General features: G+C 48.4%; 1 protein-coding gene across 1 annotated transcript; it reads right to left on the bottom strand.

The window, feature by feature from the left end:
- Positions 1 to 369: 369 nt before the first annotated feature.
- On the bottom strand, positions 370 to 15,579 carry LOC108409348 (melanocortin-2 receptor accessory protein). Its single transcript, XM_073231417.1, is given in 6 exon segments — positions 370 to 905; positions 907 to 981; positions 3,116 to 3,215; positions 5,978 to 6,126; positions 10,559 to 11,671; positions 15,366 to 15,579. Coding segments are annotated over 5 exon segments (810 nt in total). The 5' UTR covers positions 10,720 to 11,671; positions 15,366 to 15,579; the 3' UTR covers positions 370 to 580.
- Between the last annotated feature and the right edge of the window lie 73 nt (positions 15,580 to 15,652).

Genomic DNA, 15,652 nt, shown 5'->3' with positions numbered 1-15,652 from the left:
GGGACCCTTTGTACCAGCTTAAAAGACGTTCTGCGACAGCATTCGGAGGCAGATTTTCTCCCTTTGGGCTTAGGTCCTTCCTGCTGGGCCTGACTGCTCCCTCCAGGGAAGACAACCTCCTTGGGCTCTGTTTTTGAAAGGCTTTGGGCAGGCTGAAGTGTAACTCTGGTGCCTGGCCTGGCAGGGCACACACACTGCCCCCTGTTGGTCATGGTGGGCGGCAGTGGAGGACGGAATTCAGCAGGCACTCTTGGGAGTCCTAGAAAAGGTACAGATGGGCCCAGTGAGGTCAGGGTTGAGGAAATAGGACAGCAGTAATAGTTGAAGCTAAGAAGTGGCATAGTAAAGATTAGTGACATTTTTAATTAATTCATAAAGATTTTATTTTTCTATCCTTCCCAAAGCAAACATAAGCAGTAAGTAAGCAGGTTGGGTGCATTTAATAAAACCAGCAATATTGGCAGCTACTGCCTGCCTATGCTGTGGGCTATTATTACAAGCTCTGGGTAAAATGCCGATCACACGCTACCTGGTAGAGTCCTTGACCTAGCTGCACTTTCTGATGCATGTAAACAAGCTTTCAGAGCACACGCGTGTGTCCAGGGGGGTCCTCGTTCACCGGTTCACTCAGCAATGGCCATAGTTTGCTGGTGTTAGTTCTACAATGGAGAGAGGTTCTGTCTCCTGGGGAACGCTCTCTGGGCTTGTTCCTGACGTCAGCTGATGCTCTGGGGTCCCCATCCAGGGCCAGTTCCCGAGGAGAGCAGCCTCGGGCTGGGGGCAGCGGTGGGAGAGGCAGAGGGGCTCGTGGCTGCAGCTGCTGCTCAGGGCCGGGTGCTCTGCTGTCTGGTTCCTCCACCGAGCTTGGTGGAGCCCGCCGGGTCCCCGACATGCCCTGTGCGCAGAAGGTACCTCCGGAGGCAGAGGGGACAGTTGAGGCCGGGGCTCCAGCGGCGCGTTCGTTGGTGCTGGACATTGTTCCTGGGGACAGAGCACAGGGGAGGCAGGTGTCAAAGCCGGCGGGAGAGCAGGCCTTCCTGGGGGCTGCCCTGTCCCCCTTCTTAACGCCCATAGCACGTGGGAAGGGCGCCACGGAGGAGACACCTCTCGGGCCAGAGCCAGGGAGCGGCCACCCAGCTCACAGAGGTCCGCTGGGGGAGGAGGCAGAGCGGGCGGGGCCCTAGACCGCAGCCTGTCCCCAGAGGTGGCGCCTCCCGCGGGTCCGTTCCCGTGGCGTAGGGCGGGTGGAGTGGGGGGTCTCTCCTTGCTCCGCGCGAGGGTGGTCGCGCTGCCATCCGGGCCCAGCTGCCTGCGTGCGGACAAGAGTCCCCGCTCTCTGAGCGACTCCTGGCCTCGGCGCGGGGGCGGAGGCCCATCCTCCTGGCGGAACCGCCGGTCGGCCGCGCCTTGGGGTCCTGGGGTTATGGGGGCGGCACCCTTGAAGGTAAAGGCAGGGCCAAGAGGCGCGGTGCCGAGAGCGGTGCACGCAGACACCCGCGTCCCCTGAGGGCCCGCCCTCCTCTCAGTCATTAGAATGAACCCATGTGTCTCGCGCGCGAAGAGAAACTTATCTGGAAATAGCTCTTTCTGGGTCTTGCTGGGGTTGCGCGTGGCCGCCCTGAGTGGTCGTTTCTGCTGCAAAGCTCAGAGCATTTTCCTTCGTGAGCCACGTGGCCAGTCAGGACCAACAGGGTCGGACGTTTGCCCTGAAGAATTGTGGCCCGGCGGACACAAGACCCCTCAGCCACGGCCACCCGTGGGCACCCCGACTGGGAACTCCACACCGGGCGGACCCCTGGCAATACTTGCAAACTGTCCCTGGCTCGGTCTCGCCACAAGTCATCCCGGAAGAGGAGAAGAGAAAGCTGATGCCGGTAGTTTATCCCCCAAGGACCTTTTGGGGGTAAAAATCTGATCAAATTCAATGTGAGTTCTGAAAGAGTGGGCCTCCTCGTTGCTCAAAAGCTGGTCCCAGCCTTCCACATGTGGAAGGCACTAGAAATGAGCTGGAGGGTGTATCCCTGGGGGTTGAGACCCTGTGGGCAGGGTGGATGGGGGAAGGGTGGAAGAGCAGAGGCCCCTCAGGTGGGCCTGTGCAGCAGATCCACAGGCCCTCACCCACCTGGCAGCGGGACCCCATTGGGTAGAGAGGCTGCCTGTCCTGCTGCCTTCTGGGGCATCCAGGCACCTCACCCCTTCCTCTCAGAACGGCTCTGCTCCTCTCTCTGCTACCAGTGTCCACAGTGACCCATGGTTTCCAGTCCCTGAGACTTCTTGGTCCAGCCCCAGGCTTCCTCTTGGACTCCTCAGTGCCACCTGCCCTCAGCTCTCTTGTCAGGCCACATGTTCCAAGGGGTGTTGGCTAGCCGGGAATAGGCCCTCTTTGGGTGAGCTGCCCACCCCTGTCCCATCAGGTAGGGCAGGGAAAGAGGTGGTATAGGGTCCCCTGTAAGGACAGCCATAGGGCTGTACCTGGGGGGAGAAGGTTAAGCTAGAAGGGAAGACTGGAAACGGTGGGCCAATTGTCCAGTACAGAATTGACATGTAGTGAGCTAAGCTGTAATTATGGCTTGGAACTGTTAGGTTTTACCTCCTACTTAACCACTAAGGCACAGCATAGTGGTCACAGATGCTGAAGTTAAGGTCCCATTTTCCTGGGGAGGCATTTGATAAGACCTAAATGGCACATGGGGTCATCTTGTCTTTATTTCCTCTAGTAGCTTAATTGAGATATATTTGCATACAATAAAGTTCACCTGTGCAAACTGTAAATTTCAGTGATCTCCAGCCAAGTCAGAGTTGTGCAGGTGTCCTCACAATCGGTTTTAGAATATTTTTGTCATCCCAAAAGAAACCCTGTACCCACTAGCAACCTCCAATCTGCTTTCTGTCTTTAGAGTTTTGCCCATTCTACAAATCTCCTATCATTGCAGTCATACAATGTGTGGCCTTTGGTGTCTGGTTTCTTTCACATAGCAGTGTTTCTGAGGTTCACCCATGGTGAGTGTGAATCAGTGCTTTGTTCCGATTTTATGGCCAAATAATATCCCCCCCCATCTGGACCCAGGGTCATTTCACCAGGCGAGCTCCCTCCACACCCACACTCCTTACCTACCTCGTCTGTGGGGAGCCTGAGCAGGACATGCAGAGCAGGAAGAGGAAGAGAAGCGCCACGAGGGCAGCCAGGCTCACCCAGAAGGCAATGACAACCACGTCTGCCGGAGGGGGAGACGCACATCAGTAAGTGAACCGCACATGAGCCAACGGCGATGGGAAGTACGGGCCCCCAAGTACTGTGCAAACAAGGCCCTGAGTAGAGGTGTTCTCGCCCCTCCAGCCCCTCAGCTGTGGCCGTTGGGAATATTTTTCCATTGACATCAACCTGGGGAAGGAACAGGGTGGCAGAAGTGGCTTTTTCCCAGAGCAGGTAGCTGCTGGGCCAGTTTAGGATTATTGTTGAGGGGGAAACACGGAGTGAAATTTAGTCAAATGATTTAGTCAGTCATGACTATGCAATGAAGCCCTCACAGAAACCCCTGAGGAGGGCTTATCGCTCTCTGCTCGGTTTGCTCCTGCTTCTCAGTTGGAGGGAGAGTTTCTGAACTTGAGGAACCAGACTGCCTCCACTTGCCGCTGAGCCAGGCCCCAAGCTCCACAAGAATAGCAGCCCCTTTACTTGGGACCTTGCCCTATGTATCTCTTCATCTGACTGTTAATTTGTATCCTTTACTAGTAAAGGTAAGTGTTTCCTTGAGTTCTGTGAGCCCCTCTGGCAAATTAATCAAACCCAAGGGGGAGGTGGCTGGAACCTCTAACCTGTAGCCGGTAGGGCCGAAGCACAGGTTAGCTGCCTGGGCTTGCAACTGCCCTCGAGTTAGGGATGGAGGGCAGGCTTGTAGGACAGAGCCCTTAACCTGGGGAATTTGGTGCTGTCTCAGGGCAGATAGCATCAGAATTTAGTTGAGTTCACCCTGCTAGTGTTGAGAATTGCTTGGTGTTATGTATGCAAAGACCTGCTCCTACATACTTACACATGCTGGAAACAGATTTGGGAACCTGAATGGAGTAATACTACTTTGACTGCTGTGTATAGTACTGTTAATTGTTATACATGTATGTAAGTAAACACACACCTACAGTGTACAGTGTCAAAGACTCGGCGTTTAGGGCTTTGGGTACAAAATCATATTTTACATCCTCTGTAAAAAATTTGGAAGTAACTTCCTATGAAACTAAGACTTTGGACACAGAATAGTCTTTGAAGATGGACTTATTGAAACAGTTTAATTTGTTTGGGGTTCCAGTAAGCTAGGTGAGTTGCTTCAAATTGTTGGGGTCACATTTTTCAGTCTGTATGTAAATTTGGGAGAAAGTCATTTTTGTCCACCCCTAAATATGTAACATAAATAATTTCTCTTAAAATGCCAATAGATGTTTACTCTTCATACGGGAGGCCACTGTCCTGTCTGGCAAGTTTCTTCCCTGAGATGGTCTTTATTGGGTCTGGCAGTTTGGAGAGGAGTTTCTTATTTGATCTCACTTCTCTGCTCACCGGGCTGTAAATGTCCACCCCTAGTTCAGTGACAAAGACTGTCTTTTCAAACCCACACAGTTTAGAGAATGATCCACTCCTTCATCCGGAAATTGAAGTGATTTGCAGGTGGGGAGTGGGGGCTGTGGAAGCTTGAGATTATAGGTTCTAAGGTTCTAAAACTGCAAACTGTCTCCGTACCCAAAGCAGGGGGAGAGTGGGGCGACAGAAGGAGATGTCTGGCTCATGAAAGGGTGTATCTGAGGCTGACCCAGAATTTTATTTAATTTCTGTTAACTTAAAAAATTCTTCTATGAATGCAAGTCTCCATTTTGTCCAGATCAATATGTACCTGAAGTTCTGAACTTTTGACAGTATATATGAGTGTGCTTTTATTTCAACCCAGCCACTTTCTCCCTGTCACTGTATGTCTTCCTTACTGTGAGCTGTATAGGCAGAAATCTGCATTTTAATTTCATGATACATACCTTGCACCAGAAAACACACAACAAGCCCGTCATCCTCCCAAAAGCTTTAGTACCATGCTTGGCACACAGTAAGTGCTCAGCCAGCACAGATGTGTGCCTGCACTTCTGGAAGCTGTAAATGAAACTGGAGACAGGGGGGCTTCTAACAAGACATCCCAGATGCCTTTCCCCAAGGGCCTTGCCAGGGGTCTGCTCCTTCATTCATCCTAACATGCAAGAGGATGTCAGTCTAGAACGATTGTGTAAAGATCACCTTTCTTTTCATATGAAAAACATCAGCGTCCCAGTCCTTCTAGAGTCAGACATGTGATGTGAGTGCACAGCATGGAACTCCCAGGGAAGCTGAGACCCGGGATAGATGAGGATGGCTGCTCAGTACTGAGACTTTGTTTTTGGTTTGATTTGCTTTTCATGCTCTTTTCCTCCACTGTCTTGTTATCATGGCTGAGTAGATGGAAGAATCAGATCAGGGAAGACTATCCACCAGGTACCAACTTACCTGAGAAATAAAGAATGGAGGGTAATGAGCAAAAGGTTGTTAGATCAGATTGTCCTTCCTGAGACCAGAAAGACTAAACATTGGTTGGTATTTTAACTGACATTAGTAAGTCATACATCTTAGGGGTGGACATAGTAACTCCCCCAAATGTACAGAAACAAGAGAAAACATGAAATCCACAATCTGAAGAAACTCACCTGGTTTATTGGAACCCCACACCAATCAAACTCTATCAAGAGATCTCTCTTAAAAGCACATTCTGCTCCCTAAATGTCTTAGTTTCTTAGCAGGTTATTTCCAAACCTGTTGTAGAAGATAACAGATACACTTTCCCCATGTCCACATGGACCTATGTGTGCAGGGTTGTGTTCTGGCTCACCCATGGCATCTCTTGGAGCTAATGAGTCATGTGGACCAACCCTGGCTCCCGCCTGGCTGCTGCCCTGGTTCAGGACTCACGTTTGTTGGCTTTCAGCTTCTTCTCATCCACGGGAAGGAGGTCCAAGTAGTCCAGGTAGTACTCGTAGCTGTAGTCCAGGGCAGAAGCATTGGGCCTGTGGGCCATGTCCGCAGTGCCAGGAGGTGGCACATCAGAGCTGCTGGAAGCCCTATGCGGAGATTGCCTAAGTGATTTCTGTAGTCATCGCAGTGTGTCCATGGGTCTCTAGGCTCAAGGCCTGCCTGCTCCTCCTAGCTGTGTGGCTGAGAGAAAGATCAGGGGGTTGTGCCTGACATCAGCAGGCGAGGAAAACTTTCCATCCTGTCTTTCCTTGATAAAACTCCAAAACAAACAGAGCTGCAAGGTGGAGGTCCTGCTCCCAGAGCAGGTCAAGGGTGGCCCCTGCAGAGGACAGGAAAATGGGTACCCGGGCCCCTTAAAAGACAAGATGCCGAATACAGCTAGAAAGGACAATCGCTGTTTGCCTTAAGTACTTAAAAGGGTAATACAATCAAAAGGAAAGTCTGGTGGTGCCCTTGACTTACATTAAGGCAGTTCTTGGTGCTGTTAAGCAACCAGCAAATCACTGGCTTAGATTCAACATCTGAGGGCAGAAATCGAGTGCTGTCAGCCCTGAGCTGGAGGCTCTCTCATGTACACAGAGCCAATTATGAGAACCCATCCCCACCCCCTCCTCAGTTGAGCACCCCCTCCAGCTTTTATCTAAGCCCCAGAACCAGCCACTCAGCTGTACTCACCCAGGCTGGAGAAGCTGTTTGCCTGGGCCCGGATCCCGCCTGGACTGAGCTCCTGGGAAACAGAGCCCGAGGGTCCCTCCAGCCCTTGGCTGACAAGTATGAGGATTCCTCTGGGTTTCTGTAGGGCCTGACTCCAAGTTCTGCACTCATCTTTCTAAGAGCCGCAGACATAATCAAAAGGAACATTCCAAATATTTGAAATGAGCGAGACTAACTATGAGCAGAGCCCTGGGATTTAACCTTTGAGAATCAGTCAGGAAGTCAAAATACACAGAATTATGGTGCCTCTCCATCCAATATGCCAGCTTTCTAGTATTCTTGATTCAGGCTTCCAATGCCACAGTAAAGTGGGGCACTGATAGTGTAGACAGCCACACCAGGTAAGCTAAAGCCCTCTGCTGGCTTCGATCCTGTACCCCTTGGCCTGCTTGCTGAGGCATTCCCTGGGGGCCACTGCCCCTAAACTGAACTGCGGTGTCTGGTCCTGGATTTCCAAAGCGAGGGGTGAGAGGTCTCCCAGGTGTGCTTGGTCAAGAGGCAGTCGAGTGTAGGGGACAGGAGCACGGATTCTGGGCCCAACCACAGACTTGGAAGCCTGGCTGTACTGCTTACCAGCAGGTGGCCCTGAGTAGGGGGCTCTGCTCCTCTGCAGCTGCCTCCCCATCTGTGAATTGGGGCCTCATCTCTTTGCTGTGGCCCACAGCCAGGACATGAGATTACCATTGCTCAGGGGCAGAGTTTCAGGAGTTTATGGACTGTGCTCATCAGATTTGTGTAAGTAAATCTACGGATTGAAATTTTGAGGTTGGTGTGGGTTTAGAGGAGGATTTTTACATCTTTATGTACCCTTTCCAAAACTGAGGGATTATAGAGCAATGTACCTTTTTCTTTTCTTTCTTTCCTTTTGTATTAGTCAGGATTCTTCAGAGAAATGGAGCCAACAGAAGGACATGTATATATATATATATCTGGAATTCTCAGCCTCCATAATTGTGAGCTAGTTCTTATAACAAATCTCATCGGAATTATGTATATGTATATATATCTCAATGTGTCAAGCTGGGGACCTGGAAGAGCCAGTGGTGCAGTTCACAGGCCTGAGAGCAGCAAACAGATGGTAGAGATGCCAGTCCCAGTCTGAAGGCCTGAGAACCAGGTGGGAGAAGACCGACGTGCCACTATATGCAACCCAGGCAGAGATGGATTCAACCCTTTTACTCTAGTCGGGCCCTTAGTGGGACGGACGGTGCCCATCCACACTGGGGAGGGTCCTCTGCTTTGCTCAGTCCACTGACACAGATGCAAATCTCTTCGGGAAATACCCACACAGACACACCCAGAAACAGTGTTTAACCCGCTATCTGGGCATCCCTGGTCGAGTCAAGTTGACACATAAAAGTAATAATCACACCTCCCTCCCTTCCTTGATACATTTTCCTATGTAACGTAATTCCATTCCATTGGTCTGGAATTCTTCCCTCTACCTGAGAAAATACTGGTTGTTAAAATGAATTAATCAGTCTGGTAATAATCTTGGCTTTAAAATACCCATGGAAGTGCCCTGATAAAAAAACAAATTGTAAAAATATTTTCCCCTTTCACATTGGTAAGACCTAAAACTCCCATCAGGGTCAACTCTCCGAGATAATAATGACATATGTATATTAACAAATACCTCAAAGACCTTGACTCTTGGCATTGTTTGTCCTCCCACTTTAATTTATAACCTAAGCTTGAAGGCGACGTTGTTTTTCCTGGGGTGTTATCTTTTCCAGGAAATGTGTACTCCTGTCAGCTGTCGTTGTGGCAGCACATCAAGAGGGGGGAGAAGGGGAAGGGAGAGGCCTGGCGGGGCTGGGGGCCCTGGGCTGGCCCCGTGGGAGTGCTGCACGGGGCCCTCTCAGTACTCCAGCCCACCGGTTGGGAGACCCATTTTCCAGGCAGAAAGTGGGGATCCAGCCGGTGGGGCGGCCTCCCTGCTCTGCCCAGCACGCTGGGATTTGCAGACGGGGGTGTATTAGTGCCCTGGTGGTGCCATGAAAAATCACCACAGACTTGGTGGCTTAAAACAACACATATTTGGGACTCTCTTGTTCCCTCCTGGCGTGAACCAGGAGCTCTGTCCTTTCACCTTATCTCTAAATAAAAGCCTGTACCTTGCTCTCCTAAAAAAACAAAACAAAACAAAACAAAACAAAAACACAGATTTATTATCTTACATTCCTGGAAGTCAGGTGTTCAAAATGAGTCTCATGGGGCTGCAATCGAGGTGTTCCCAGAGCTGGTCCTCTGGGCCCTGGAGGAGAACCCCTTCCTTCCTTTTCCAGCATCTGGAGGCTGTTACCATTCCTTGGCTTGTGGCCCCCCATCACGGCCTTCCCCCAACCCTTGGTTCTGTTGTCACATCACCTTCTGTGGCCAAATCTCTCTCCTCCTCCTTCTATAAAGGCGCTTATGATGATACTGCGCTCACCCAGAAGATCCAGGATAATCTCTCCATCTCGGAATCTTTAGTTTAGTCACACTTGCAAAGTCCCTTTTGTCATATAAAGTACCATTCACAGGTTCTGGGGATTAGGATGTGCATATTTTGGGGGGTTACCCACATAGGGCAAACAAGGTCATGTTGTGGACATACAGATCCTTAAAATAAATGCAGCCCCTTTCTCTGAAGTGTCCATTCTTGTCAAAGATTTTTGGTAATAGTGGTGTTTTAATTTTGAAACAAGCATAGGGATATAACAGAGTAAATGAAAACTTGCATGACTTTACAAAAAATGATTTTTCTCATAGACAATTTCAAACACTGGCAGATGCATTAAGAGTCGCACAGTAACAGTCCCAGTAACCATCAGTCAACTGCAACGATGATGAAGTTATGGCTAATTTAGTGCCATCTGTACCCATCCAGCACCCCCTCCATTCTGTGGTGCAAATCCTAAATATATCATTTCATCTATAAGTATTGTGATATGTATCTGTGAAGGGAGATTTTTAAAAAATTAAGCAACAGTAAAATTATCCCACCTAAAAATTAATAATTATTTGATTGCATAAAATATCTAGTCAATGTTCACATTTTCCCAGTTTCTATCATAATTGTTTTTATTATTAATTTGCCCTAATCAGGAGAAAACAAGGTACACGTGTTGTAACTGGTTGATATGACTCTGAAACCTTGTTAAATTAATAAGTTTTCTCTCCCTCCTACTCTCTCTCTCTCTCTTTTTTTGGAAACAGGTTATTCCCCCGTGAAGGGTTTGCCCACTGATCCCATGGCACTGTTACTCATGTTCCCCATTCCCTGTATTCCCTGGGAAGTGAAGTTACACCTAGAGATTAGTGTAGACTTGGTTCAGTTTTTGGGGGAAAAGAATACCTCATACACGGGGGGGGGGGGTGTCCTCCCCTCAAGGACACATAATGTTTGGTGTCTTTTTTGTGTGATATTACCAGACAGTGACGATCACTGCTGAGATCCTCTGATGCATTAAGCCTGTGAAAATGGTGATCCTGGTCTCCATATTCCTTCCTCATCTATTAATTTCATCCTTCTAAACACACATCACACACCCTTGAGAAAAGGAAGGAAGGAAGGAAGGAAGGGAGGAAGGAAGGAAGGGAGGAAGGGAGGAAGGAAGGGAGGGAGGGAGGGAGGGAGGAGGGAAGGAAGGAAGGAAGGAAGGAAGGAAGGGAGGGAGGGAGGGAGGAAGGAAGGAAGGAAGGAAGGAAGGAAGGAAGGAAGGAAGGAAGGAAGGAAGGAAGGAAGGAAGGAAGGAAGGAAGGAGGAAGGAAGGAAGGAAGGAAGGAAGGAAGGTCTTTCTCCATAAACTGCTCGGTTACCTGAGGTATATGATGCAGGAGTTACTGGGACGCAGGCAGGTAGAACTCACGGCCCTGGTAAGACATAACCAGAGGCAACTACGACCAGGGCTTCTCAGTAAACAAGACACCACCTCCTGGAAAACCGGGCCTGGAAGATGGGAAGGTCTTCCGATCCCCATCTCGGCGCTGGCAGCGACTCCCAGCCAGCCGTGGCGGCTTCTTCCTCCAAAAATCTCCAACCCTCTCGGCCATTTGAGAGTCCGCTTAGGCAGCTAAACCTCAGCGCTGATCTGATCGATTACTCACTATGGAAACGGAGCACGGTACTTTCAGCCCACCAGGAATGAGTCGCCCCATACAAATGGAGCACTGTACTTCGGTCAGTCAGGATGAGTTGTGATGTCGTCAGTTCAGTTGTCTATTAGGTGCACGGGGCATGGACTTCCTCCTTTGAAGAAGCTCTATAAACCCTACACACTGCAGGCCTGGCAGCATCCTCTCTTGGAGCCCCTCCTGGCCAGCAGGAGTTATTCTCTTCTTGTTCCTCATTAGCTTTGCTGGTTGCTCTGTGCTCTTGTCTGCTGGCTTCATTCTACGTGGCCTCCAAGACACAACCCTGGGAAGTGCCGCATCTTAGCCGGTAACAATAGCAAGGTGCGAAAAATGTTTGATCTACTTGTTTGTTTCTTTTCCTTTCTTTCTTTGTTAGTTTTCAAAATAATGATTGGGTTTTCCAGTACCACCCAACAGTGAACTGTGAGAGCTTTGTTTTTTTAGAAATCATCATGAACTTCTGGAAGTAATCCTATTTTGTGTGTTCCATTCCATTCCAGCTATGATCTCTGATGATGCACAAATTAACTCATATGTGGACAGGGAGAGCCTCTTCATGCTGGTTATAGTAGTAGTTGGCTTTGTTTTGGTTTTTACACCTTCCTTGCTTTCTAGAATTACAAGATGTTTCAGGCTTATTTTGTCCATTTCTTACCCCAGACCTTGGATTCCACAATTTCCCAACGACTCCTGGTTTCTTTTAGTAGGAAATCGTGTTTAGTTACTATAATCTGGGTGCTAAAGGTGATTACTGGTCCTGAGTCTGTTACAATGTTCAGTCCTATTCAATGTAGAGAGCTAGAAAATATTTATTTTTAAATAAAAAGCATCCTGGGTTCATACTGATACTTCCAATCCAAAACCACAACCATGCAGTTTTATTTAACATTATTCTAGGTGTATCTCTTTTCTCCAAAACTTAAAATCCTATTCCCCAAAATACTAACATAATTACTAAATATAAAATATACACAGTCTCAGAATAACATTATCAGTGTCAGCAAAAAGAACACATGATTACTAAAAACAATGTAAGATATTTTATTTGAGGGAAGTTTTTCTGTTTTCTCCTTAGAGTACTAACTACAAGATATATATAATCGAATTCATATTTTAAAGTCACTTGGAATACTTCTTCTCCATGAAGTTATGTCACCCACTTAATACGTTAAATATTTCAATGTTTAGAGTGTTGAAAAATGTTATTTTATAATTAAAGTATTTTTGTGATTCCAAAGTTGAATACACAAAATAAGGTATATTTGTAGAACCAGCTTCTATTGTTCTTGTCTCTTCTTGTTACCTTCACCCAAGTGAGTGCTTCTTTACAAATTTTTTGCCTTTTCCTTCAATTTTTTAAAAATATAAGTAAATATGAATGTATATTTAACCTTTCCTTTCTCCCCTTTTAGATGTTCAATGGGAACTATATTTTTTTAAACCTTGCTTTTTTCATTATTCATTCTGGAAGCCTCTCCATGGCATATAATGATATAACTATGTGTTTGTTTTTGTTTTTGTTTTACAGATGCATGACTCTGCCATCGCATGGCTCTATTACAGCTTCCTCACCCTGTTCCTGCTGGTGGGTGTTTGGGTCGTTTTCAGTCTCTGCTATTGCAAATAGTACTGCAGTGCCTTGTGTACATGTTTTTATCATGTTTTGCCACTGCATTTTTAGAATTGATTCCTGAAAGTGAGATTTCTGTGTCAAAGCACAAATACATTTGTAAGTGTGTTAGATATAGCCAAGTTCCCTTCCTTGGAAGTTATAATATCTTGTATTCCTATCAGCAATATATGAAGCAACTGGTTTTCTTGGACAATATTGTGGACAACAGATTATGTTGTCAAGCTTCTGGATTTTATCAAACTGACAGCTGTACTGGTTTTTAGTGTAGCTTAATGGTACACTTTAGTGGTAGAGAATCTTTTCATATATTAAATATTTGCGTTACTTTTACTGTGACCTCACATCTCACATTTCTCATTGCAGCACATTTTTGTATAAGAAATGATATGTTCAAGATACATTTTCAAAGTTCCTCTACTGGGGAGAAGTGGACCCCACAACCCAGCCTGTTGCCACAGAAACCCTTCTTATGAAGTCATCTAGGTCACCATTTTCTCCTGTGTTTAGTATTCCCAAAATGTGGCAGGAGGGAGTCAGTTCTCCAATAGCAGTGAGGCGGTCAGTCTCACACACATTTGGGTGTGGCCTTTTCTCCACATCTTGGCGTCTCAGTCAAAATCTCAGATTGAATGCACTGTAAACACACCATTCCCTAAGTTTTTTTTTGGTATCATTAATATACACTTACATGAGAAACATTGTGGTTACTGGATTCCCCCCATTATCAAGTCCCCACCACATACCCCATTACAGTCACTGCCCATCAGCCTAGTTAAGACGCTGTAGAATCACTACCTGTCTTCTCTGTGCTATACTGCCTTCCCCATGCCGCAACCACTACATTATGTGTGTTAATCATAATACCCTTTTTCCCCCTTATCCCTCCCTTCCCACCCATCGTCCCCAGTCCCTTTCCCTTTGGTAAATGTTAGTCCATTCTTGGGTTCTGCGAGTCTGCTGCTGTTTTGTTCCTTCAGTTTTTGCTTTGTTCTTATGCTCCACAGATGAGTGAAATTATCTGGTACTTGTCTTTCTCTGCCTGGCTTATTTCACTGAGCGTAATACCCTCTCGTTCCCTATGTTTCTAATTGCTAGTAAAAACAAGCCTGTTCAAACTGGCCTCCACAATAAAGAGGCCTTGCTGGCTCACACAACTGAAAGGGTTCAGAGGCTGGGTGCTCCCACCTCTGGGATTCTCTCAGTCCTGCCTGTTTCCTTGATTTCCAGGTGGCCACCTGAAGCAGCTCCAGTGTATGCTGCCTGTGACACATGCAGGGGATAAAGCGGTCATCCCTTCTCTCAAGTGCTGAGCAAGAGTCTTGAAACTTACACGCTTGGGCACAACCTGGCCACATAGGTCAAGTTGCTGTATGAGCCAATCCCTATCGTCGGCGGAGCAGTGCTTGCTGAGTGGCTCCAGGCTGGGGAAGGAGCCATCCCTGCACCAAGGACCATGGAGAAGAGGTGAGCTCTCCTGATGAGTCCACCTCTAGGGACCCATTCCTAGAATTGGCGATGATGGTAGTGGAGGCCATCGCAGTCGGACTCAACCTTATCCAAAACTCTAGTTGTATAACCAAGAGGGAGGGTGAGAACGGCTGCCCAGGAATGCAAAGGCAAACAGTCTTTCCATAGTTTCCTACACGGTTACTACTTCATGGAGGGGTAGGTCAACTCCAAACTTCTGACTCCAAAGCTTTTGCTTTTTGTTAGTGACCAAAGGCACTAAATTGGAAGTAAAATTTATGTAAATAGTGTGTCCGATCAAGCAAAGTGGGCACCAATGTTACTTCTGGTACCCAAAGAGTCCTGTGAGCTGACCCAGGACCCAGGGCTACCTTTCTCCCTAGCTGTGCTGCCAGGTTGTCCCGGATGCCGCTGCTCTGTTCCCCAGCAGCCTCTCCACCCAGATTTGTGGTCCTTTAAAGGCAGAGGCTGGCTTTCTGGGGCAGCTGAGGAAGTCTGTCCTTACCACCCGGGAGGGTGCTCACTCTGTGCAAGGGGAAAATGGCTGCCCCGGATCCCAAACTTTTTGCCTAAGGGTTTCAGCTTTGGGCAAGTTCACTACGGATTCAATGAGACCCAAAAATGACAACAGGATGTTCATGGGGTAAAGGGGTTTATACCCAGTTTTATACTAGTGGTGGCAGGTGAAGAGCTAGAATCCCCTCTCCTCCTCAGGGCAAGTCTGCCTGCGGCAAGGTGGTCTCTGCCTCCAGGCCTCTCTGCCTCCGGGCTTCTCCACCACCTTGTAGCCCTCACCTCCGCTCCTGGCTCTCCCTCGCTCTCTGCCCCAGGCTCTGCCCTCTGCTCCCGGCTCTCTGCCACGCTTTCAGCACACTGAAGCTGGCCACACCGCTTCTCCAGGTTTTAACTTGCAGAGCTAGCCTGAGTGATCTGGAGCCCTTTCTAGGGTCTCATTCCAGCAAAACGAATGCGTGATGAGATGGCTCCCCAACAACCCCTGTGTTCTCCATTTGGGGACAAACACTGCCTGCTTCTAATTCTTTGCCCCAGAATAACCATGTGTCCACATGGCCCCTTCCTTTGGGCGGTACGGTTGGAACAGGGTATGTGAATGGTCCGCGGCTGTCCCAATCCACTCCCACCGTTTCTATTGAAACACTGGGAGGCAGGCAGCTCTGAGCAAGGTTTTGTTCCTTGGGGCGCTGGTGGCAGGAGGATGATCCCTCCTAACATAGCCAGTCTTTGTCTCCTCACCCCTGGCGCACACCTAGTGTCTGTCCCCTCACTCCATATAATCATTTCCTTCCTTGCCCTCGATAGCGGTGTGCAACCTCCGCCAGCCGGCCCTCCCGGAGTCAGTCAGTCCCAATAAACCGTCATGTCTTAACTGACCTCTCTGGGTCGTTCCTTCTGTCTTGGCGAGCGCTTTCTCCTCAGATCCCCTGGGCGTGCGATTGGACTTCGTATCACACACTCCAACTTGAGGCAGTTGGGCAACTGACAGCGGTGGTCATCAGAAGCGGAGCTGGCAACACTGACTGTCGGACCTCCTGCTGCTTCAATTTCCAAAGAGTGAAAAATACCACGTTGGCGCAGTGACCACACGGTACGGCTCAGCTGACCTGGAGCGCATGCGCGCTAGCCGGTTGCCCGCCTTCCCAGTTCCCTCAAGCCTCGGC

The sequence above is a fragment of the Manis javanica genome, chromosome 3 (genome assembly GCF_040802235.1).
Source record: "Manis javanica isolate MJ-LG chromosome 3, MJ_LKY, whole genome shotgun sequence".
NCBI classification, from domain to species: domain Eukaryota; kingdom Metazoa; phylum Chordata; class Mammalia; order Pholidota; family Manidae; genus Manis; species Manis javanica.
The sequence above is the reverse complement of the archived record's forward strand: the minus strand, read 5'-3'. Positions and strand labels throughout refer to the sequence as shown.